Genomic DNA, 23,708 nt, shown 5'->3' on the forward strand with positions numbered 1-23,708 from the left:
AACTGCCCCTCCACTCGGGCTGTTGTCAATCTCCTGACTGCCCCTCCACTCGGGCTGTTGTCCATCTCCCAACTGTCCCTCCACTCGGGCTGCTGTCCATCTCCCAACTGCCCCCCCACTCAGGCTGTTGTCCATCTCCCGACTAACCCTCCACGCCCGCTGTTTTCAATCCCGACTGCCTGTCCACTCGGGCTGTTGTCCATCTCCCGACTGCATCTCTACTCACGCTATTGTCAATCTCCTGGTTGCCTCTCCACACATGCTGTTTTCAATCTCCCAGCTGCCTATCATCCCGCGCTGTTTTCAATCTCCCGACTGCCTCTCCACACGCTCTTTTTTCAATCTCCCGACTGCCTTTCCACCTCAGCTGTTGTCAATCTCCTGACTGCCTCTCCATTCACGCTGTATTCAATCTCTTGGCTGCCTCTCCTCTCGGGCTGTTGTCAATCTCCCGACTGCCCACGCACAGCCCATGTCACCGCTAAATCTGCCAGCATTACACCCATTTAAACCTAAAGAAACTGGCACCCGCTTACCAATTTCTGCCCCATGTCTTCAGGAGAGGAAAAGGAGAGAGAGCATGGGGTCAGGCCTTTGGAATCATTCGCAACGAAAGCAATGGAAAAGTTAATTATCTTTAATAGTTACCAGAATAAATCATTTTTCACAAGATAGCACATACAAGTACAACATCCTCTGATAAATAATTTTGTATAAAATGGATAAAAAGCACTTTACAAAAACGAGTCAATCACTTAAGAAACTGGACTGATCTTGATGAGAGAAGCATGAAGAAAAGCTGCTGTTCTGCACACAAGCAGCAAGAACAAGGGTCAGTCCTAGTGCAAGAGTAACATCACATTCCCGAGCTCCATAGCTGACTTGCAACAACATCCTAGAGTTAATTTATAATTACAAATAAGTTAAAATAAAAAAAACTAACTTCAAGTGTACTACCACAAATAAGCAAATGTTTACCACGTAGTCAAAAAGTGTTTATAAGCTAATGCATTTGCTACACAAAACTATTTTTAGAAATGATTACGTTCTGTAGTTGAAGCATCTGTTTTGCTGCTAGCGGTTGAAACAAAAATAATTAGATGCTGGTCACTGGATTCAGATGAGTTCACTGCTTCAACAAATAACATAAATCACAAAGCAACACAACAGAGAACGTGCTAGGAATGTTTTGGAAACTACAGTTTGTGAGCAGCTTGGGATGCTGTCCAGTCACTAAGAAGGGTGCAGAAAGTGCAATGGCAAAGGAGAACATTGGGAAATCTTTCAGGCGTCAACCATTGTGATGTGGGCGTTAGTCTTCAGTCTCTTCTTCCACTTGTTTAATGACAGGGACTCCTAAATTTACAAGAGGTTACATTGTTAGAAAGCTGTCTGTTTGCCTTCTGAAAACATAATACAAACTCAAGGTAAAGTTTACCATACCACTGTAAAACAAAACAGCATTTACTCTATCTTTCATGACCTCAGGATGTTCCAAAGCACTTCAAAAGCCAATTATGCACTTTTGAAGTATAGTCACTGTTGTAATGAAGGGAAATACAGCTGCTAATTTTTACACAGCAAGAATCCACAATCATCAATGATATAAATGATCAATTAAATGGCTTTAGCAATGTTGGCTGAGGGATAAACTTTGGCCAGGACATTGGGAAGAACTCCCCTGCACTTATATCAAATAGTGCCATGGGATCTTTTACATCCACTTGTGGGGAAACAGAGCCTTGATTTAAAGTTTAATCCAAAAGTGGGAACCTCTAGACAGTGAAGCATTGACTTAGTAAAGCATTGGCATGTTAGTCTAGATTGTGTGTTTAAATTTCTAGAATGGGACTTAAACTCACGACCTTCTACCCACTGAGCCACAGCTTACACATGCTCTGTTTGATTACATGTTTCCCTCACTGTTTGTACATTGCACGCACAAAAACTGCAAACTAAATAGAATTACATTCAATATATAGCACGGAAGCAGCCTTAGTTTCTCCTGAATGGATTTATTATTCATTTCCAGAAGTGGAAACATCTTCCCTACATCTACCCTATCAAACACCGTCATAATTTTTAGGGCCTCTATCAGGGCACCCTTCAGTCTTCTCTCTTCTAGAGAAAAGAGCCCCAGCTTGCTTAATCTTTCCCAATAGCTGTAACTTCACAGTTGTGATATTACCATTGCAAATCTTGTTCATACCTCCTCCAGTACCTTCTACATACCTCTTCATAATATGGTGGCCAGAACTGTATACAGTACTCTGTGGGCTGAACTATTCTTGATGTGACAAAATCCACTTACTTTAAGTCATGAAATTATCATTCTGTTGGAATGACCCTCCCATGGCTGAGAATTCCCTTCGTACAGTCAAGCTTGTCAGAAAAGGAAATCCCCAAGTCAGAGTACACCAGTGTGCACTGCCTCACTTCTCAGATATCCACTGTGTAAATATCTGATTTATTTACTCCTCAGTTAGTAGTCTCCTGGCTGGCCTCCTATCTTGCATACTTTGTAAACTTGAGGTGATTCAAAACTCTGCAGCCAGTGCGCTAATTTGCACCAAAACCTGTTCACCCATCACCCTCACTGACCAACATTGGCTCCCAGTCTAGCAATGCCTTGATTTTAAAATCAAAGCTTTCAAATACCTACACGGCCTCATCCCTCCCTATCTCCAGCCCCACAACTCAAGAACTCTATGTTCCTTCAATTTTGGCTTCTTGCGCATCCCAGATTTTAATAGCTCTACTGCCGGTGGATGCCTTAATTCCCTCCCTAAACCTCTCTATCCTCCAATTAAGTCATTCCTTGAAACCTACCACTTCAAGCAAACTTTCAGTCACCTTCCTAATATCTCCTTATGTGGATTATCTGATTATTCTCCTGTGAAATGTCTTGGGATGTTTCACGACATTAAAGGTGCTATATAAATACCAGCTGTTGAACAAACCCTTTCGAATGATGGTGGCTTTATATTTTATGTTGCTCGTCATTTGTACTGGAATGTGAAAGGATTCAAGTTAAAGAAGTATTTATGATTAATAGCACAGGAGTTCACTAACTCTTGTACACATATGAATTGTTTATTTCTATAACAGAAATAATGGACAAAACTAACATACCATCCAGCTTCTTCAACTGAGTGAGCCTCTTCGTTGCTTCCTCCACCCAGCTGCCTTCAGATGAGTATTTCTCTTCAATAGGGTTTCCTACGAAGACGAGGTCGGCCAGATTAGGAAGATCAGCCAGCTTGCCAAACTCAGCTAAAAGTTAAAAGAATACAGCCAAAGTTATGTGCATACAAGAGACAGAGGGAGAGATGCAGGCAGGGCGCATGAGGGAGACAAGAAGAAAGATCCAAAGAGTCGGAGACATGAAGGCATGCTGGGACCTTGGGGGTTTCATGTGGGAAACCCAGAAGTAAGTGCAGCACTTCCTTCAAAGGTTTTTTAATATAATCATTTGCATCTGACTTCCAGGTTTCTCAATAAATTAGGTGGAGTGGGCATAACGATAACCTGTAAAGATGGCAGCTGATGGATTCTGGCAATGGTTGATTGAGCTGACAGAATGGAATCCCAGTGTTTCAAGCCTGCAGCTCACTTTAGTGATGCCTCCCTGTATGATGCTGGGAACTGTAAGATCCCATAGGTATATACTGTTTCCTAATGACGGGAGGTAGAAGCATGTCGCTGAAAACAAGAAGCATGGCTGGAAGTGTGTCGTGTCACACTAATGGATACAGTGCTGAAAGCGGTTTAATGATTTAATCAGTGCAGGAAAATTGAATGCTGTGCACAACCCCTTTACTCAGCCTTCTCAATCAAGCCTACTCCTGAACACCATCCCACACACCAACTCATCTTGCAGCTTCACCCAACCCGTTGTCTACACATTTCCTCACATCATCCATATGTCCATCCACATTGGCATTCACCCTCATCTTAATGCAAAGTCACACCTCTTCCTCAAGTCACCCTCAACAAATGCTGTTCACCCAACAGTTTAACACGTTATATTACACTTACTCATAGATTTCTCCATTCCCTCCTTGGGAATTTTAAAATCAGGACACCTGTGGCTTGAGGAACTTCTGCTCAGAGTTAATGAACTGGAGGCCGAGCTTCGGGCACTGCAATGCATCAGGGAGGGGGAAAGTTACCTGGACTCTTTGTTCCAGAAGGCAGTCACAGCCCATAGGCTAGGGTCTTTTGATTTTGCCTGTGTTCAGGGACAGGAAGGTGTGACTGTGAGGGAGGTAGGTATGGGGTTCAAGAAGGTAGAAGTGGAGGAGTCTCAGCCTTGATATTGGCCAACAGGTTCAAGGTTCCCGTAACTTATTTAGAGGTGAATGAGAAAACTGACTATGGCACAGTGGTGAAGGGAGCTATACAGTGGGGGAGTAAGTAGAAACGTAGTGGTAGTAGGGGACAGTATGGTCGGGGGATAGACAATTCTTTGCAGCCGATAGCATGAGTCCAAAAGTCTGCGTTGCCTGCCCAGTGCCCGGGTTCAGGACATCTGCTCAGGGCTGGAGAGGAACTTGACCCACATGGGTACCAACGACATAGATAGGATCAGCAAAAAGGCTCTGCTTGGGGATTATGAACAGCTAGGGGCTAAATTAAAAAGCTGAACCGCAAAGGTAATAATCTCTGGATTACTACCTGAGCCACGAGCAAATTTGCATAGGTTAAATAAGGTTAGAGAGTTGAATGCATGGCTCAAAGATTGGTCTGGAAGAAACAAATTTTGATTCATGGGGCACTGGCACCAATATTGTGGAAAATGGGAGATGTACCGCTGGGATGGTCTTCACCTGAACCATGCTGGGGCCAGTGTGCTGGTGAATCGTATAACTAAGGCAGTAGAAAGGGCTTTATAATAGTGGGGAGAAGGGATCACATGAGGAGTGATGTGGTAAAATCCAGAGAAAAGACAAGGCAATAGAGCAGGGTAAGGACATGGGTGCCATAGTGTGGCAGGAAGGGACAGAGTGCATAAATCTAAGAATGCGTCACCCGATAAGGTCAGAGTTTGCAAGAATGTTAAAAAGGCAGAATTAAAGGCTCTGTATCTGAATGCATGCAGCATTCATAACAAAATGGATGAAATGATAGCACCATTAGAAATAAATATGTATGAGCTGAACACCATTTCAAAGCCTTGGTTGCAAGGTGACCAGCACTGGGGCCTAAATATTCAAGGGTTCTTGACCTTTCAGAAGGACAGGGAGCTAGGAAAGGTTGGTAGGGCAGATCTGTTAATGAAGGATGACATTAGTACAATTGTGAAAGCTGATCTCAGTTCAGGAGATCAAGATAGAGAATCAATTTGGGTAGAAAAAAGAAATAACAAAAGAAAGAAGTCACTTGTGGCAGTAGTTTATAGGCCCCCTAACAGTAGCTACACTGAAAGACAGAGTATACAGGAAGAAATAATGGGGGCCTCTAAGAAAGGTACTGCAGTAATTATGGATGATTTTAATCTTTATATAGATTGGACAAATCAGATCGGCAAGTTGACAAGTTCATATAGAATCACAGAATTGTTACGGTGTAGGAGGCGGCCATTCAGCCCATCGTATCTGCACCGGCTCTCTGAGCATTTTAACTTGGTGTCAATCTCATTGGAGAGGGTGCAGAAGAGGTTTACAAGAATGGTTCCAAGAATGAGACACTTTAGTTATGAGGAAATATTGGAGAAGTTGGGACTAATTTAGAGTGTATTCAGGACAAATTTTTTTGGAGCAGTACAGTCTAGTGCCAACCAGACACCTGGTAATGTGCAGAGACAGAATTAATTCATAACCTCACAGCAAAGGAGCCTCTAGGCAATAAAATTTCACATTCATTATGAGTGTGAGAGCTGTGGGTCTAAAACTAATGTCTTAAACTTAAATAAAGACAGTTACAAGGATAAGAATACACAGAGTTGACGAAAGTGAACTAGGAAAATAGGTTAAAAGGCAGCTTAGTAGAGAAACAATGGCAGGCACTTAAGGAGATATTTCATAATTCTCAGCAAAGATATATTCCATTGAGAAAGAAAGACGGAGAAGGATGCACCTTTGGTGGCTAATAAAGGAAGTTAAGGATAGTATCAAATTAAATGAAAAGGTGTACAGAAGTAATAGTGGTAGGTCAGAACATTAGACAGGTTTTAGAAACCAGCAAAGGATACTGTAAAAAAAAAAGAGGGAAAATTTAGAGTATGAGAGAAAGCAAGCTAGAAAAACATATAGTAAGGAGTTTCTACAAGTGTTTAAAAAGGAAAGGGCTGGAAAGGGAGGAACTTAAAACAATCATAAATACTTGGGGAAAGGTATTGGGAAAGCTATTGGAACTAAAGGTTGACATGTCCCTTGGACCAAATTGCTTTCATCCTCAGATCTTGAAAGAGTGACTGCAGAATAGAAGATGGTTGTATCTTCCAAAGTTCCCTAGATTCTGGAAAGGTCCCACCGGTTTGGAAAATCGCTAATGTAACACCTCTATTCAAGAAAGGAGGGAGACAGAAAGCAGGAAACAATAGGCCAGTCAGGCTGTTGTTGGGAAAATGCTAAAGTCCGTGATTAAGGAGGTAATAGCAGAACATTTAGAAAATCATAATACAATCAGGCAGAGTCAACATGGTTTTGTGAAAGGGAAATCATGTTTGCCTAATTTATTAGAGTTCTTTAAAGAAATAACAAACAAGGTGGATAAAGGGGAACGTATAGATGTGGTGTACTTGGATTTCCAAAAGACATTCAATAAGGTGCCACATCAAAATAAGAGCTCATGGTGTAGGGGTAACATATTAGCATGGATAGAGGGTTGGTTAACTAACAGGAAGTAGACAATAGGGATAAATGGGTCATTTTCCGGTAGGCAAGCTGTTACTAATGAAGTACCACAGGGATCAGACCTGGGACCTCAACTATTTACAATCTATATCAATGATTTGGATGAAGGGACCAAATGCATAATAGCTAAATTTGCTGATGACACCAAGATAGGTAGAAAAGTAAGTTGTCAAGAGGATATAGAGTGTCTACGGAGGGATTTAGATATGTTAAATGAGTTGGCAAAAATTTGGTACATGGAATATAACGTGGGAAAACATGAATCCGTCCACTTTGGCAGGAGGAACAGAAAGGCAATATATTATTTGAATGGAGGGAGTCTGCAGAACTCTATGGTAGAGGGATCTGGGTGCCCTGCTACATGAATCGCAAAACGTTGGTATGCAGGTGCAGCAAGTGATTAGGAAGGCAAATGGAATGTTGGAATTTATTGCAAAGGGAAATGAGCATAAAAGTAGGGAAGTGTTGCTGCAGCTGTACAGGGCTTTAGACAGACAGAATCTGGAGTTTTGTGTACAGTTTTGGTCTCCTTACTTATGGATATAATTACATTAGCAGTTCAGAGAAGGTTCATTTGACTGATTCCTGGGATGAAGGGGTTATCTTATGAGGAAAGGTTAAGCAGATTGGGCCTGTATCCATTGGAGTTAGCAGAATGAAAGGTGATCTTATTGAAACATACAAAATCCTGAGGGGATTGACAGGGTGGATGCTGAGAGTATATTTCCCCTTGTGGGGGAGTCTACACCAACAGGACACAATTTAAAAATTAGGGGTCTCCCATTTAAGACAGATGAGGAGAAATGTTTTTTCTCAAGAGGATTATTAGTCTGTGCAATTATCTTCTCCCAGAGAGCAATGGAGGTTCAAAGCTGAGTTGGATAGATTTTGATTGACAAGGGAGTCAAGTTGAGGACACAATCAGATCAGCATGATCTTATCAAATGGCAGAGCAGGCGCGAGAAGCTGAATGGCCTATACACGCTCCTAAGTCTTGTGTTCTTGTTGGAAGCCTGGGAAACCCATGGGGGCACAGTTAAATCACAAAACTCATGTTAAAATGAGTTATTAATATATTAAAATTAACAACCCACCTCTTCTGGCATTGCAGTTAAATGTGGAAGTCAGCAAGTTAGAGCTGGCTTTCTGATATGTTGTCAATTTCAGTGATTTCAACCCCCCCACCCCACCACTTCCAAAACACACCCACCCGTGGAAGTTAAAATTTCTGAGATTCATAGACAAGGGGCCCAATTTTATCTCTCTGTAAGTGAATGGGTTTTGAGTGAGTTAAAATCTCACTTAGAGACAGAGATATAGATTATCAACTTAAAGCCATTAATGAAACATTGGGAAGTAACACCCCTACCCTGATCGAATTTCCACAGAGGCATCAGGGGTATGGATAAAATGGGGTAGAATGTTAAAATATACTCTTGGAATACATCACTGGGAGACAAAGAGAGACACACACATAGTTAATCAGATTCAAAAACAAAAATAGCTGGAAAAACTCAGCAGGTCTGACAGCATCTGCGGAGAGGAATATCGTTAACGTTTAGAGTCCGTATGACTCTTCATCAGATGAAGAGTCATACAGACCTGAAACGTTAACTGTATTCCTCTCCACAGATGCTGTCAGACCTGCTGAGTTTTTCCAGCTATTTTTGTTTTTGTTTCAGATTTCCAGCATCCGCAGTATTTTGTTTTTATCTTAGTAGTTAATCAGATTGTTACTTAGAATGGAGGATTTTAATGCAGGGAAGTTCCTACAAGATGGGTGGGGACTGGAGTCCAGCCCAGAGAAGGCAGGATGTTAAGGATCAAAAGTGACGCAAGATTAAACTGCACTGCATACTGCTCGCTAGCATCATTTTAAACAGAAATTGGAACGACAGCAGAGATTTAGCATCCCTCTGCTGCTGGTATGAGGAAGGGCAAGATTTAACGCTAAATGTGCATGCCAGAAGCACAAGGCCTGATGCTTTCTGAAAGAAAGGACCTGCATTTGTTTAGTGCCTTTCACAACCTTAGGATGTCCCAAAGCTTTGTGCAGCCAATCAAGTACTTTTGAAGTATAGTCACTGTTGTAATGTAAGAAAAGTGGCATCCAATTTGAGCACAGCAAGGTCCAATCAAAAGCAAGGAGAAAAATCTTAGTGATGTTAGTTGAGGGATAAATATTGACTCTGCTCTTCCAAGGGGCCATGGGATCTGTTACATAAACGGAGGGGGCAGAAAGGGTTTAATGTCTCATGAAAGACAGCGCATAAAACCCCTGATCAAAGTTTTCAATATTTTAAGGGAACAGATAGGATAAACAGGGAGAAGCATTGTCCACTGGTTGGGGGCTTTAGAACTAGGAGGCATAATCTAAAAATTAGAACCTGACCTTTCAGGAGTGAAATTGGGAAACACTTGTACGCATAAAGGGAAGCTTGGAATTCACTTCTGCAAACAGCAACTGATGCTAGATCCATTGTAATTTTTAAATCTAAGATTGAAAAACCTTCGTTAGCCAAAGATTTTAAAGGATATGGGCTAATGGCAGGTATATTGAGTTAGCTTGCATACAGGCATGAATTCACTGAATTGTGGAACAGGCTTGAGTGGTTAAATGTTCCTATGCTCCTATGATAGTGCAGCACTCCTTCAGTATCACACTGGTGTGTCAGCATAGATTAAGGAATGAAACTGGACCATCTGGCATCGACCTAGGCACCGGAAACGACAACAGCAAACTCAGCCCTGATGACCGTGCAAAGTCCTCCTTACTAACACCTGGGGGCTAGTGCCCAAATTGGGAGAGCTGTCTCACAGACAGCTTACAGCTAATGTCCCAGACACCACCATCACCATCCCCGGGTATGTGCTGCCCTGGGAAGCCTCAACATCGACTCCGGGCCCCATGAAGTCTCATGGCATCAGGTCAAACATGGACAAGGAAACCTCCTGCTGGTTACCACGTATTGCCCTCCCTCAGCTGATGAATCAGTGCTCCTCCATGTTGAGCACCACTTGGAGGAAGCACTGAGGGTGGCAAGGGCACCGAACATACTTCAATGTCCACCACAAAGAGTGGCTCGGTGTAAAACTGCCCAGGTATGTCCTGTACACAAAAAGCAGGACAAATCCAACCCAACCAATTACCGCCCCATCAGTCTACTCTCGATCATCAGTAAAGTAATGGAAGGGATCATCAACAGTGCTATCAAGCAGCACTTGCTTAGCAATAACCTGCTCACTGACGCCCAGTTTGGGTTCTGCCAGGGCCACTCAGCTCCTGACCTTATTACAGCCTTGGTTCAAACATGGACAAAACAGCTGAACTCCAGAGGTGAGGTGAGAGTGACTGCCCTTGACATCAAGGCCGCATTTGACCAAGTGTAGCATCAAGGAGCCCTAGCAAAACTGGAGTCAATGGGAATCAGGGAGAAAACTCTCCACTGGTTGGAGTCATACCTAGCACAAAGGAAGATGGCTGCAGTTGTTGGAGGTCAGTCATCTCAGCTCCAGGACATCACTGCAGGAGTTCCTTAGGGTCCAACCATCTTCAGCTGCTTCATCAATTACCTTCCTTCCATCATAAGGTCAGAAGTGGGGATGTTCACTGATGATTGCACAATGTTCAGCACCATTTGTGATTCCTCAGATACGGACGCAGTCCATGGCCAAACGCAGGGAGACCTGGACAATATCCAGGCTTGGGCTAACAAGTGGCAAGTAACATTCGCACCACACAAGTGCCAGGCAATGACCATCTCCAATAAGAGAGAATCTGACCATCGCCCCTTGACATTCAATGACATTACCATCACTGAATCCCCTATTATCAACATCCTGAGGGGGTTACCATTGACCAGAAACTGAACTGGGCTAGCCATATAAATACTGTGGCTACAAGAGAAGGTCAGAGGCTAGGAATCATGCAACGAGTAATTCACGTCCTGACTCCCCAAAGCCTGTCCACCATCTACAAGGCACAAGTCAGGAGTGTGATGCAATACTCACCACTTGCCTGGGTGAGTGCAGCTCCCACAAAAGTCAAGAAGCTTGACACCATCCAGGACAAAGTAGCCCCGCCTGATTGGCACCCCATCCACAAACATTCACTCCCTCCACCACCAACACACAGTAGCAGCAGTGTGTACCCTCTACAAGATGCACTGCAGGAATTCACCCAGGCTCCTTAAAGCACCTTCCACACCCACGACCACTATCATCTAGAAGGACAAGGACAGCAGGTAGATGGGAACACCACCATCTGAAAGTTCCCTCCCAAGTCACTCACCAACCTGACCTGGAAATATATCGCCGTTCCTTCACCGTCGCTGGGTCAAAATCTTGGAACTCCCTTCCTAACAGCACTGTGGGTGTACCTACAGCACATGGACCGCAGTGGTTCAAGAAGGCAGCTCACCACCACCTTCTCAAGGGCAACTAGGGATGGGCAATAAATGCTGGCCCAGTCAGCAAAGCCCACATCCCGTAAATGAATTTTTAAAAATTGGAGCTGTTGACTAATCATTATAATCAATCAACCATGTCCGGCCTATCTCCCGCGCATCCGCCCTCACACCTTCCTCTCCCTCCCAGAACCATGATAGGGTCCCCCTTGTCCTCACTTATCACCCCCATCAGCCTCCACAGTCAAAGGATCATCCTCCACCATTTCCGCCAACTCCAGCATGATGCCACCACCAAACACATTTTCCCTTCACCCCCCCGCCGGCATTCCATAGGGATCGTTCCCTCCGGGACACCCTGGTTCACTCCTCCATCACCCCCTACACCTCAACCCCCTGCCACAGCACCTTCCCATGCAACCGCAGAAGGTGCAACACCTGCCCTTTTACTTCCCCCTCCTCACTATCCAAGGGCCCAAACACTCCTTTCACGTGAAGGAGCACTTCACTTGCACTTTCCTCAATTTAGTCCACTGCATTCGCTGCTCCCAATGCGGTTTCCTCTACATTGGAGAGACCAGACGCAGACTGGATGACCGCTTTGCGGAACACCTTCAGTCTGTCCGCAAGCATGACCCAGACCTCCCTGTCGCTTGCCATTTCAACACACCACCCTGCTCTCATGCCCACATGTCCGTCATTGGCCTGCTGCAATGTTCCAGTGAAGCTCAATGCAAACTGGAGGAACAGCACCTCATCTTCCAACTAGGCACTTTACAGCCTGCCAGACTTAACATTGAGTTCAACAACTTCAGATCATGAACTCTCTCCTCCATCCCCACCCACTTTCCAATCCCCCCTTTTCCAATAATTTATAATTTAAAAAAATATATTTTTCTTTTCCCACCTATTTCCATTATTTTTAAATGTATTTCCATCCATTGTTTCATCTCCACCTTTTAGCCTATTTCGATCACTTCATCCCACCCCCACTAGGGCTATCTGTCACACTTGCTCGTCCTGCTTTCTATCCTTAATGTCATCATTAGCACATTTCTTAGCTAATATCATCACCGTCAACACCCCTTTGTCCTTTTGTTTATGACATCTTTGGCAATCTCTTCTTTGCCTCCACCTATCACTGGCCCTCTATCCAGCTCTACTTGTCCCACTCCCCTCAACCAGCTTATATTTCACCTCATTTCTATACTTCCTCAGTTCTGATGAAGAGTCATACAGGCTCAAAATGTTAACTGTATTCCTCTCCGCAGATGCTGTCAGACCTGCTGAGTTTTTCCAGCTATTTTTATTTTTGTTTCAGATTTCCAGCATCCGCAGTATTTTGCTTTTATTTTAGACCCAGACATCATGTGAGGAAAACCCCAGAGGTGGACAGCTTTGGGAACAATAGGTCCAAAGTCACCTCTTCCTCCCAAACAGGCTATGCTTACCACATCATGTTTCAAATTACTCAGATACTGATGTTTTTCCCACTTACCATATCTTCACTGTTGAAACAATCAATATGCAGAGGAGCACAGACTTGATGGAATAGTGGTGGGGGAATGGGGTAGAGGAAAACAGGTTGCTAGAAAACTGGAGCATTAGATGATAGCAATTCAAATGGGGCATTAGTTCACAGTAGGCATGAAGAATGTAATTCATAAAGACGGTAGAGAGGGGGTCTTATTCTGTACTGACATTGACCCTTCCATAGGTTATCAGATTATGATGCTGTGGTGGTTAGAGACTTGACCACAATGGGGAGGGGGAAAATATCACAAATGCTACAGCCTAATCTCTCCCAAATATGGTCAGAGCATGTGGAGTCAAGGGAAAAGGAGCAGGATGCATAGATATCTGGTTGCAAGACAGAAAGCAGATAGCAGGGGTAGCACTATCCAGAGTGACAGAAGGTGAGAACTGGGGTCCCACAAGGATCAGTGCTGGGAACAATGTTGTTCACAGTTTACGTTAACAGTTTAGACTCTGAAATCAAAACACAATGTCTAAATTTGCAGCGCCACCAGACTGGGGGAATAGTCTGTACTGAGGAGGACTGCAACAAATTACAAAAGTGAATAGACTTGTAGAATGGGCAAATAACTGGCCAATGAATTTCAATATAGATAAGATCCTATTTAAAAACCCTATTTAAAAAGCCCAGGATCCCATTTGCTTTATGAACCACTTTCTCAACCTGCCATGCTGCCTTCACTGATCTTGCACATGTACTGCTAGGTCCCTCTGCTCCTGCACCCACTTTAGAATTGTATCCTTTATTTTACAATGCCTCTCCTTGTTCTACCAAAATGAAGTATTACATTTTGTTAAGAAATATAAATTGGTCATATATTACTTGGAAAATAATCTAAATAGGGTAAAGGAGCAAAAGGCAGCACACACAAATCTCTAAAAGCAGCAATACAAGTTAATAAGGCCATTTAAAAATAGCAAACCAAGCACTGGAGTTTATTTTCTAGAGGGATAGAATTGAAAAAGTGGAAGGTTATCCTAAACATGATTAGAAAACACCTGAAAGTACTGTTTACAGTTCAGGTTACTATGTAATTAAAGGAATGGAGAGGCACTTGAGAGGGTGCAAAAAAGATTTACAAGGATGATACCAGAACTAGAGAATTTCTCCCTTCTTCTAACTATGCTTCAGTTCTGCCGAAGGGCCATGAAGGCTCGAAACGTTAACTGATTTCTTCTCCGCCGATGCTGCCAGACCTGCTGAGTTTTTCCAGGTAATTCTGTTTTTGTGCTAGAGAATATATCCATCAGGGAAGGGTAAACAAGAGAAGTTTGAGATATAATCCAATACAAGTCTTTAAAATTAAGAAAGGTTTTGATAGAGTAGACACAGAGTGTTTCCATTTGTGGGGAAGAGCAAAACTAGAGGCCATCAATATAAGATAGTCACAAAGAAATCAAATACAGAACTCAGGAAACTTTACCCAGTGAATGATGAGAATGTGGAACTTCCTGACATAGGGTGTAGTCAAGGTGAATAGTATAGATGCATTTATAGAATCATAGAATAGTTACAGCACAGACGGCAGCCATTTGGCTGAATATGTCCATGTTTGTTCTCTGCAAGTGCAATCCACCTACGCCCAGATAATGATCTGATTCCCTTTTGAAAGCCAGAATTGAACCTGCCTCCACTACATACTCAGGCAATGCATTACAGTTCCTAACAATTTGCTACGTGAAGGTGTTCTTCCTTATGTTGCCATTGCTTCTTTGGTCAAACACCTTAAATTCTTTCGTCTGGTTCTCAATCCTTCCACCAATGAGAACAGTGTTAGTGAACAGTGAATAGGTGTCTCCCTATTTGCTCCCTCATCACTTTGAGCACTACATTAAATCTCCAAGGAGAAAAGCCCCAGCTTCACCAATTTATCCACTTAACTGAAGTTCCTCATCCCAGGAACTATTCCCATAATTTTTTTCTACACCCTCTCTAACGTCTTCACATCTTTCGTAAACTGTATGCCCAGAATTGGACACAATACCCCAGGTGAAGCTGAACCAGTGTATTATAAAGGTTTATCATAACTTCCTTGCTTTTGTACTCTTTGCCCCTATTTAAAAAGCCCAGGATCCTATTTGCTTTATGAACCACTTTCTCAACCTGCCATGCTGCCTTCACTGATCTTGCACATGTACTGCTAGGTCCCTCTGCTCCTGCACCCACTTTAGAATTGTATCCTTTATTTTACAATGCCTCCCTTGTTCTACCAAAATGAATCACTTCACATTTCTCTGCATTAAATTTCATTTGCCATTTGTCCACCCATTCCACCAGCCTATGTCCTTTGGAAGTCAGAGTGATAGAGGTCTACAGCACAGAAAAAGGCCCTTCGGCCCATCAAGTCTGCGCTGGTCAAACAAGTACCTAGCTATTCTAATCCCGTTTTCCAGCACTAGGCCCATAGCCTTACATGTCATGGCATCGCAAGTGCACATCCAAATACTTCTTAAATGTTATGAGGGTTTCTGCCTCTGCCACCCTTGCAGGCAGTGAGTTCCAGATTCCCATCACCCTCTGGGTGAAAAAATTCTTCCTCACTTCCCCTCTAAACTTCCTGCCCCTTAGCTTAAATCTATGCCCCTGGTTATTGATCCCTCCACCAAGGGGAAAATTTCCTTCCTGTCTACCCTATCTATGTCCCTCAATTTTATACATCTCAATCATGTCCCCCCTCAATCTCCTCTGCACCAGGGAAAATAACCCCAGTCTATCAAACCTCTCCTCATAACTAAAACTCTCCAGCCTAGGCAACATTCTGGTAAATCTCCTCTGCACTCTCTCTAGTGCAATCACATCCTTCCTATAATGCGGATTCCAGAATTGCATGCAATACTCTAACTGTGGCCTAATCAGCATTTTATACAATTCCAGCATAACCTCCCTGCTCTTATATTCTATGCCTCAGCTAATAAAGGCAAGTATCCCATATGCCTTCTTAACCATCTTATCTACCTGTCCCGCTACCTTAAGGGACCGGTGGACATGCACACCAAGGTCCCTCTGATCCTTGGTACTTCCCAGGGTCCTACCATTCATCGTGTATTCCCGTGCCTTGTTTGTCCTGCCCGAGTGCATCACCTCACACTTATCCGGATTAAATTCCATTTGACACTGATCAGCCCATCTATATAGAACCATAGAAAAGTTACAACACAGGAGGCCATTCGGCCCATCTTGTCCATGCCAGCCGAAGGACACCCAGGTGCCCTTTCTATTCCCACCTTCCTGCACCCGGCCCACAGCCCTGCAGCTTACAGCACTTTAGGTGCAGATCCAGGTACTTTTTAAAAGAGTTTAAAGTTTCTGCCTCTACCACCAACTTGGGCAGCGAATTCCAGACACCCACTACCCTCTGCGGAAAAAAGTTCTTCCTCATGTCCCCCCTACACCTTCTGCCACTTATCTTGAATCTATGTCCCCGGTTCTAGAATTCTCCATCAAGGGAAACAATTTTATCCTGTCCACTCTATCTATTCCCCTCATAATTTTGTACACCTCAATCAAGTCACCTCTCAGCCTTCTTTGTTCTAAGGAAAATAACCCCAACCTGTCCAATCTCTCCTCATAGCTACTCTTTTCTAACCCTGGCAACATCCTTGTAAACCTTCTCTGCACTCTCTCCAGAGCTATTACGTCCTTCCTGTAATGTGGTGACCAGAACTGCACATAATACTCCAGTTGTGACCTCACCAATGTTTTATACAATTCCAACATTATATCCTGACTTTTATATTCTATACCTCTGCCAATGAAGGAGAGCATTCCATATGCCTTCTTTACAACCTTGTCTACTTGAACTGATGCCTTCAGGGACCTGTGTACTTGTACGCCAAGATCTCTCACTTCATCTACCCCTCTTAGTATATTCCCATTTATTTTGTCATCCCTGTAACTGTTTGACCTCCCTAAATGTATGACTTCACACTTCTCTATGTTAAAATCCATCTGCCACTTTACCGCCCACTCCACCAACCCATCTATATCGTTTTGGAGATAATGGCTATCCTCTACACTATCCACTACTCGGCCAATCCGTGTCATCTGCAAATTTCCCAATCGTGCCCCCCCACGTTCACGTCCAAATAGTTACTATATAACACAAACAGCAAGGGTCCCAACACTGAGCCCTGTGGAACACCACTTGAGACAACTTTCCACTCACAAGGGCATCCATCAACCATTACCCTTTGTTTCCTATTACAAAGCCAATCTTTTATCCAGTTTACCACATTACCTTGAATCCCATGAGCTTTTACTTTCCTGACCAATTTGCCATGTGGGACCTTGTCAAATGCCTTGCTAAAATCCACGTACACAACATCCACTGCACTACCTTCATCAACCCTTCTTGTCATATCCTCAAAGAATTCAATCAAATCTGAGGCAAGACCTTCCTTTAACAAATCCATGCTGACCATCCCTGACTAGTCCGTGCCTTTCCACATGACAGTTAATCCTATCTCTCAGGATTGAGTCTACTAATTTGCTCACCACCGATGTAAGACTAACTGGCCTATAATTGTTTGGCATTTCCTTTGATCCCTTTTTAAACAATGGAACTACGTTTGCATTTCTCCAGTCCTCCGGTACCTCCCCTGTATCTAGTGAAGATTAGAAAATCATCCTCAGAGCATCTGCTATCTCCTCCCTGACTTCCTTCAGCAGCCTTGGAAACAATCCACCTGGCCCTGGTGACTTACCAATTTTCAAGGATTTCAACCCTTCGAGCACTTCCTCTCTATGACTATCCCGTCCAATATCTCGCAGTGTTCCTCCTGGACTACTATATCTACATCCTCCCTTTCCTTTGTAAACATGGAGACTAAATATTCATTCAAAGCCTCTGCATCTACACACAAGTTTCCATCTTCATTTCTGATAGGTCCCACTTTCTCCTTAACTAACCTTTTAGCATTAATGTATTGGTAAAACATCTTTGGGTTATCTTTTAACTTTACTTGCCAATCTTTTTTCATGCCCTCTCTTTGAATTCCTTATTTCCTTTTTTACTTTGTCCCTGCATTTCCTATATTCGTCTAGGGTTAGTTCTTTGTGCCTATCGTACGCTTTCTTTTTCTGTTTGATCTTCCCCTGTATTCCTCTAGACAACCAGGGAGGTCTAGATTTGGCAGTACCACTCTAATTTTTGTAGGGGACATGTCTACTTTGTACAATTAGGATCTCACTTTTTAGTGCTTCCCACTGTTTTATCCTCCAGCAGTGCTGTCCAGTCCACCTCAGCCAAGTCCCTTCTCATTTCTGCAAAATTTGCCTTCCCCCAGTTCAAGACTTTTACTCCTGCCTTATCTCTGTCCTTTCCCATGGTAATGCTAAATCTAACTGAATTGTGATCACTGTCCCCAATATGGTCGCCAACTGTCACTTCACCCACTTGCTCTTCTTCGTTCCCCAAGACTAGGTCTAGAATTGCATCTCCTCTCGTTGGGTTTGTCACTAATTGGTTGAAAAAATTTTCCTGGACACACTGCATGAATTTTTCTCCCTCAGTGCCCCTTGTATTGTTTGAATCCCAGTTGATATTAGGATAGTTGAAGTCTCCTACTATTATTACCCTCTTGTTCTTACAAGCAGAAATTTGCCTACATATTTGTTCTTCTATCTCCCTTTCACTATTTGGGGGTCTGTAGTATACTCCCAGTAGTGTGACTGCCCCTTTTTTATTTCTAAGTTCAATCCATAAAGCCTCATTTGTTGACCCATTATCACTATTCATTACTGTGGTAAATAGCAAGGAGGAAAGCCTTAGACTACAGGATGATATAGATGGGTTGTTCAGGTGGGCAGGACAGTGGCAAATGGAATTAAATCCTGAAAAGTGAGAGGTGATGCATTCTGGGAAGACTAACAAGGCAAGAGAGTACACGATGAATGCTAGGACCCTAGGAAGTACAGAGGATCAGAGGGACCTTGGTGTGCATGTCCATGGATACTTGAAGGAAGCAGGACAGGTAGATAAGGTGGTTAAGGAAGCATTAGGGTACTTGCCTTTTTAGTCGAGGCATTGAATACAAGACCAGGGAGGTTACGATGGAGCTGTATAAAGCGTTAGTTAGGCCACATCTGGAGTACTGTGTGCAGTTCTGGTTGCCACACTATAGGAAGGGTGTGATTGCACTGGAGAAGGTGCAGAGGAGATTTACCAGGATGTTGCCTGGACTGGAGCGTTTTAGCTATGGAGACTAGATAGGCTGGGGTTGTTTTCCTTACAGCAGAGAAAGCTGAGGGGGAGCCTGATTGAGGTGTACAAAATTATGAGGGGCATAGATAGGGTAGATAGGAAGAAACTTTTCCTCTTAGTGGAGGGGCCAATAACCAAGGGGAATAGAGCCAAGGGAAGGGGCTGGAGGGTTAGAGGGGATGTGAGGAAAAATCTTATCACCCAGAGGGTGGGGGATATCTGGAACTCACTTCCTGAAAGGGTGGTAGAGGCGGGGACCCTCATTTAAGAAGTATTTAGATGAACACTTGGAACGCCATAGCATACAGGGCAATGGGCCAAGTGCTGGAAAATGGGATTAGAGTAGATAGGTGCTTGATGACTGGCGCAGACATGATGGGCCGCAGGGCCTCCTTCCGTGCTGTAAAGCTCTATGACTATCCTTACAGTTCACAATACTTTCAAGTGTTATGTCATCTGCAAATTTTGAAATTGTGCCCTGTACACCCAAGTGTAGGTCATTAATATGTTGGAAAAAGCAGCGGGGGGGAACACCTTCCCCCAGCCCAAAAACAACCGTTCACCACTACTCTATTTTCTGCCTTTCAGATAATTTCATATCCATGCTGCTGCTGTCCCTTATATTCTATGGACTCTAACTTTGCTCACAAGCCTGTTATGTGGCTCTTTATCAAATGCCTTTTGGAAGTCCATGTACACCACATCAAACACATTAACCTCATCACATTCTGTTACCTCAGAAAACTCGAGCAAGCCCTGAGGAAATCCGTGCTTGCTTTCTTTAATAAGGGGAAGCTAGATATGCTTAAGAGGGGGAAATGAATAGAGGCTTATGATGATTGAATTAGTTGAGGAAGGATGGGAGGATGCTTGAGTGGAGCATAACACCAGCACGGACTGGCTGAGTCAAATGGTTTGTTTCTGTAGCATATGGCCTATGTAATGCTATATATCTATTCCCTCAAGCTTTGTGTCATCTGCAAATTTTGGAATACAGGGTCACTGAGGATAGGGGCGGGGTTGGTAACATTTTCACCTTACAGACAAAGTAATAGATTCAAGCTCCACGTTAAGAGCTCAGCACATAATTTGGCTGACTCCAGTGTAGTACTGAGGGATTGCTGCACTGCTGGAGATGCCATCTTTCCCGTCGGAAATAAATAAAACCCTGTTTCCCTGCTCAGATAGTCCTAAACATACAAACGAGGAGTAGATCCTTTGGTCCTTCGAGCCTGCTCCACCATTTAATATCATAACTGATCTGATCACAACATCAACTCCACATTCCCACCTACCCACTATAACCATTCAACCCCTTGCTTATCAAGAATCTATTCTCCCTCTGCCTTAAAAATATTCAAAGACTCTGCTTCAGCCGTCTTTTGAGGAAAAGAGTTCCAAAGACTCACGACCCTAAGGAAAAATTTCTCATCTCTGTCTTAAATGGACGGCCCTTTATTCTTAAACAGTGACCCCTTGTTCTAGATTTTCCCAAAAGAGGAAACATCCTTTTCACATCCACCTTGTCAAGCCTCCTCGGGATGTTGTATGTTTCAAGCAAGTCACGTCTTACTCTTCTAAACTCAAGCGAATACAAGCCTAGCCTGTGCAACCTTTCCTCAAAAGGCAACCAGCTCATTCCAGGTATTAGTCTAGTAAACCTTTTCTGAACTGCTTTCAATGTATTTACATCTGTCCTTAAATATGGAGACCAATGCTGCACACACTACTCCAGATGTGGTGTCACCAATGTCCTGCACAACTGTATAATCTCCCTACTTTTGCATTCAATTCCCCTCACAATAAACAATAACATTCTATTAGCTTTCCTAATATTTGCTGTATCTGCACATTAACCTTTTGCAATTCATGCACTAGGACACCCAGATCCCTCTGCATCTCAGAGCTTTGCAATCTCTCACCATTTAGAAAACATGCTTCTTTTTATTTCTTCCTACCAAAATGGACAATTTCACATTTTCTCACATTATACTCCATTTGCCAGATCTTTTCCCACAAACACAACCTATTTATATCCATTTGTAGCCTCCTTATGTCCTCTTCGCATCTTACTTTCCTCCCTATCTTTGTATCATGAGTAAATTTAATAACTATACCTTTGGTCCCTTCATCCAAGTCATTTCTATAAATTGTAAAAAGTTGAAGCCCCAGCACTGATCCACGTGGCACACCATTCATTATATCTTGCCAACCAGAAAATGACCTTTTATGCCTACCCTGTTTCTTGTTAGCTAGCTAATCTTCTATCCATGCCAATATGTTACCCCCTACACCATGAGCTTTTATTTTTCGGGTTAGCCTTTAATGTGGCATCTTATAAAATCCCTTCTGGAAATCTTAAGTACAGTACATCCACTGAGTTCCCCATTATCCACAAAACACGTTACTTCTTCAAAGAACTCCAATAAATTGGTTAAACATAATTTCCCTTTCACAAAATCATGTTGACTCTGCCTGATTACCTTGAATTTTTCCAAGTGCCTTGCTATAACATCTTTAATAACAGCTAACATTTTCCCTATGATAGATTTTAAGCTATCTGGCCTATAGTTTCCTCCTTCTGTCTCCCTCCCTTTTTGGATAAAGGAGTTACATTCGCTATTTCCAATCTAATGGAACCTTTCCTGAATCTAGAGAATTTTGGAGAATTAAAACCAACGCCTATCTCCTTAGCCACTTCTTTTAAGGCCCTAGGATAAAGCCCATCTGGACCCGGGTACTTGTCAGCCCACAGTTCCAACAATTTGCTCATTTGCTCAGTACCACATCCCTTTTCTTGAGTTCCTCCTTCTCTTCAGTTTCATGATATAAAGCTATTTCTGGGATGTTACTTGAATCCTCTATAGTGAAGATCGATGCAAAATACCTGTTCAATTCATCTGCCATCCTCTTATTTTCCATTACTAATTCCCCAGACTCACTTTCTATCAGACCAACACCCACTTTGTTAAAGGTTTCACTATCCAAAGAAGAACAAGGAGCTTCCTTGATGCCCTGGCCACATGCCTCCTTCAAACAACATAACACAAAAGTATTTCACCTGGTTATGTGTCTCATCTGGAGCTTCTGGAAAACTGCTGCGTATAAACTGGCTGACATTTAGCTGTTAAGTGTGTCTTTTAAAAATACCTACATTCATGGGATGTCAGCGTCACTGGTAAGGCCAGCATTTATTGTTTAACCCTAATTGGCCTTGAGAAGGTGGTGGTGAGCAATCTTCTAGAGCCACTGCATTCTGTGTGATGCAGGAACTCCCACTATGCTGTGTTAGATAGTGAGTTCCAGGATTTTGACCCAGCAACAATAAAGGAATTGCGATATAGCTCCAGATCTTGACTTAGAGGGGAGCTCAGAGGTAATGGTGACCCCTCTTGCCTGCTGCCCTTGTCCTTTTAGGTTATAGAGGTCACTGGTTTGGAACTGCTGTCGAAGAAACCGTGGTGAGTTACAACACCTTGTGAACGGCACACGCTGCAGCCATTTCCCCATGACATTCAATTGCGTTACCATCGCTAAATCCCCCCTCATCAACATCCTGGGGGGGTTACCATTGATCAGAAATGCAATTGCACCATTCACAAAAATACTGTGGCTACAAGAATAGGTCAAAGGCTGGGAAAACGTGGCAAGTGATTCACCTCCTGACTCTTCAAAGCCTGTCCATCACCTGCAATGAGCAAGTCAGGAATGTGCTGGAATGTTCTCCATTTGCCTCAATGCCTTGCCTTTTGCACTGACATGCTGATCTCTGCCATCATTGAGGATTGCGGTGTTCATGGAGGCTGCTCCTCCAGTCAGTTGCCCCACTACAACAATCAACAGGATGCAGGAGTGCAGAAGTTTGATCTGATTCGTTGGTTGTGGGATCACTTTGTTCTGTCAATCACATCCTGTTTCTGCCATTTAGCATGCATGCAAACCTATGCTTTAGCTTCACCAGGCTGGCTCCTCATTTTTAGGTATACATAGTGCTGCTCCTGGCATGCTCTCCTACACTCCTCATTGAACCTTAGCTTGATAGTGGAGTGAGGGACATGCTAGTCCAAAAGATTACAGATGGGGGTGGAATATAATTCTGCTGCTGCTGATGGCCCAAGGCACCTGGATGCCCAACTTTAAGCAGAGAGATCTGGTCTAAATCTACACCATTCAGAACAAAGGTCGTACCACATAACACAATGGAGGGTGAAGACAGGATTTTGTCTCCACTGAGATTGTGCTGTGGTCACTTCCTCTAATACTGTTATGAAGAGATGCATCTCCCACAGGTGGATTGGTGAGGGCAAGGTCAAATAGGTTTCGTCCAGCACCTGCCATAGGTCCAGTCTGTCAGTTATGCCAACTAAGTCAGTAATGGTGCTACCAAGCCATCCTTAGTGATGGGACATTGAAGTCCCGCATCCAGAGTACATCCTGTGCCCTTGAAGCCCTCCAAATGGTGTTCAACATGGAGGAGTCCTGATTCATCAGCTGAGGGAGGATGGTAAGTGGAAATAAATAGGAGGTTTCCTTACCCATGTTTGACCTGATGTCATGAGACTTCATGGGGTCCTGACTCCCCAAAGCCTGTCCACCACCTACAAGGCACAAGTCAGAAGTGTGATGGGATACTCTCCACTTACCTGGATGAGTGCAGTTCCAAGAATACTCAAAAAGCTTGACACCATCCAGGACAATGCAACCCA

At 43.3% G+C, this 23,708-nt stretch overlaps 1 protein-coding gene across 1 annotated transcript in view; it reads right to left on the bottom strand.

Moving 5' to 3' along the window:
- Nucleotides 1–623: 623 nt before the first annotated feature.
- Nucleotides 624–23,708, bottom strand: part of dnal1 (dynein, axonemal, light chain 1) — a 43,225-nt gene continuing 20,140 nt past the window's right edge. The window contains exons 7-8 of the mRNA XM_078563010.1: nucleotides 3,133–3,273; nucleotides 624–1,356 (exon numbers count right to left, since the gene is read on the bottom strand). Of these exons, the coding sequence (XP_078419136.1) occupies nucleotides 1,313–1,356; nucleotides 3,133–3,273 (185 nt within the window). The 3' untranslated portion in view covers nucleotides 624–1,312. The remainder of the gene's footprint in view (nucleotides 1,357–3,132; nucleotides 3,274–23,708) is intronic.

The sequence above is a fragment of the Cetorhinus maximus genome, chromosome 18 (genome assembly GCF_964194155.1).
Source record: "Cetorhinus maximus chromosome 18, sCetMax3.hap1.1, whole genome shotgun sequence".
Taxonomy (NCBI): Eukaryota; Metazoa; Chordata; class Chondrichthyes; order Lamniformes; family Cetorhinidae; genus Cetorhinus; species Cetorhinus maximus.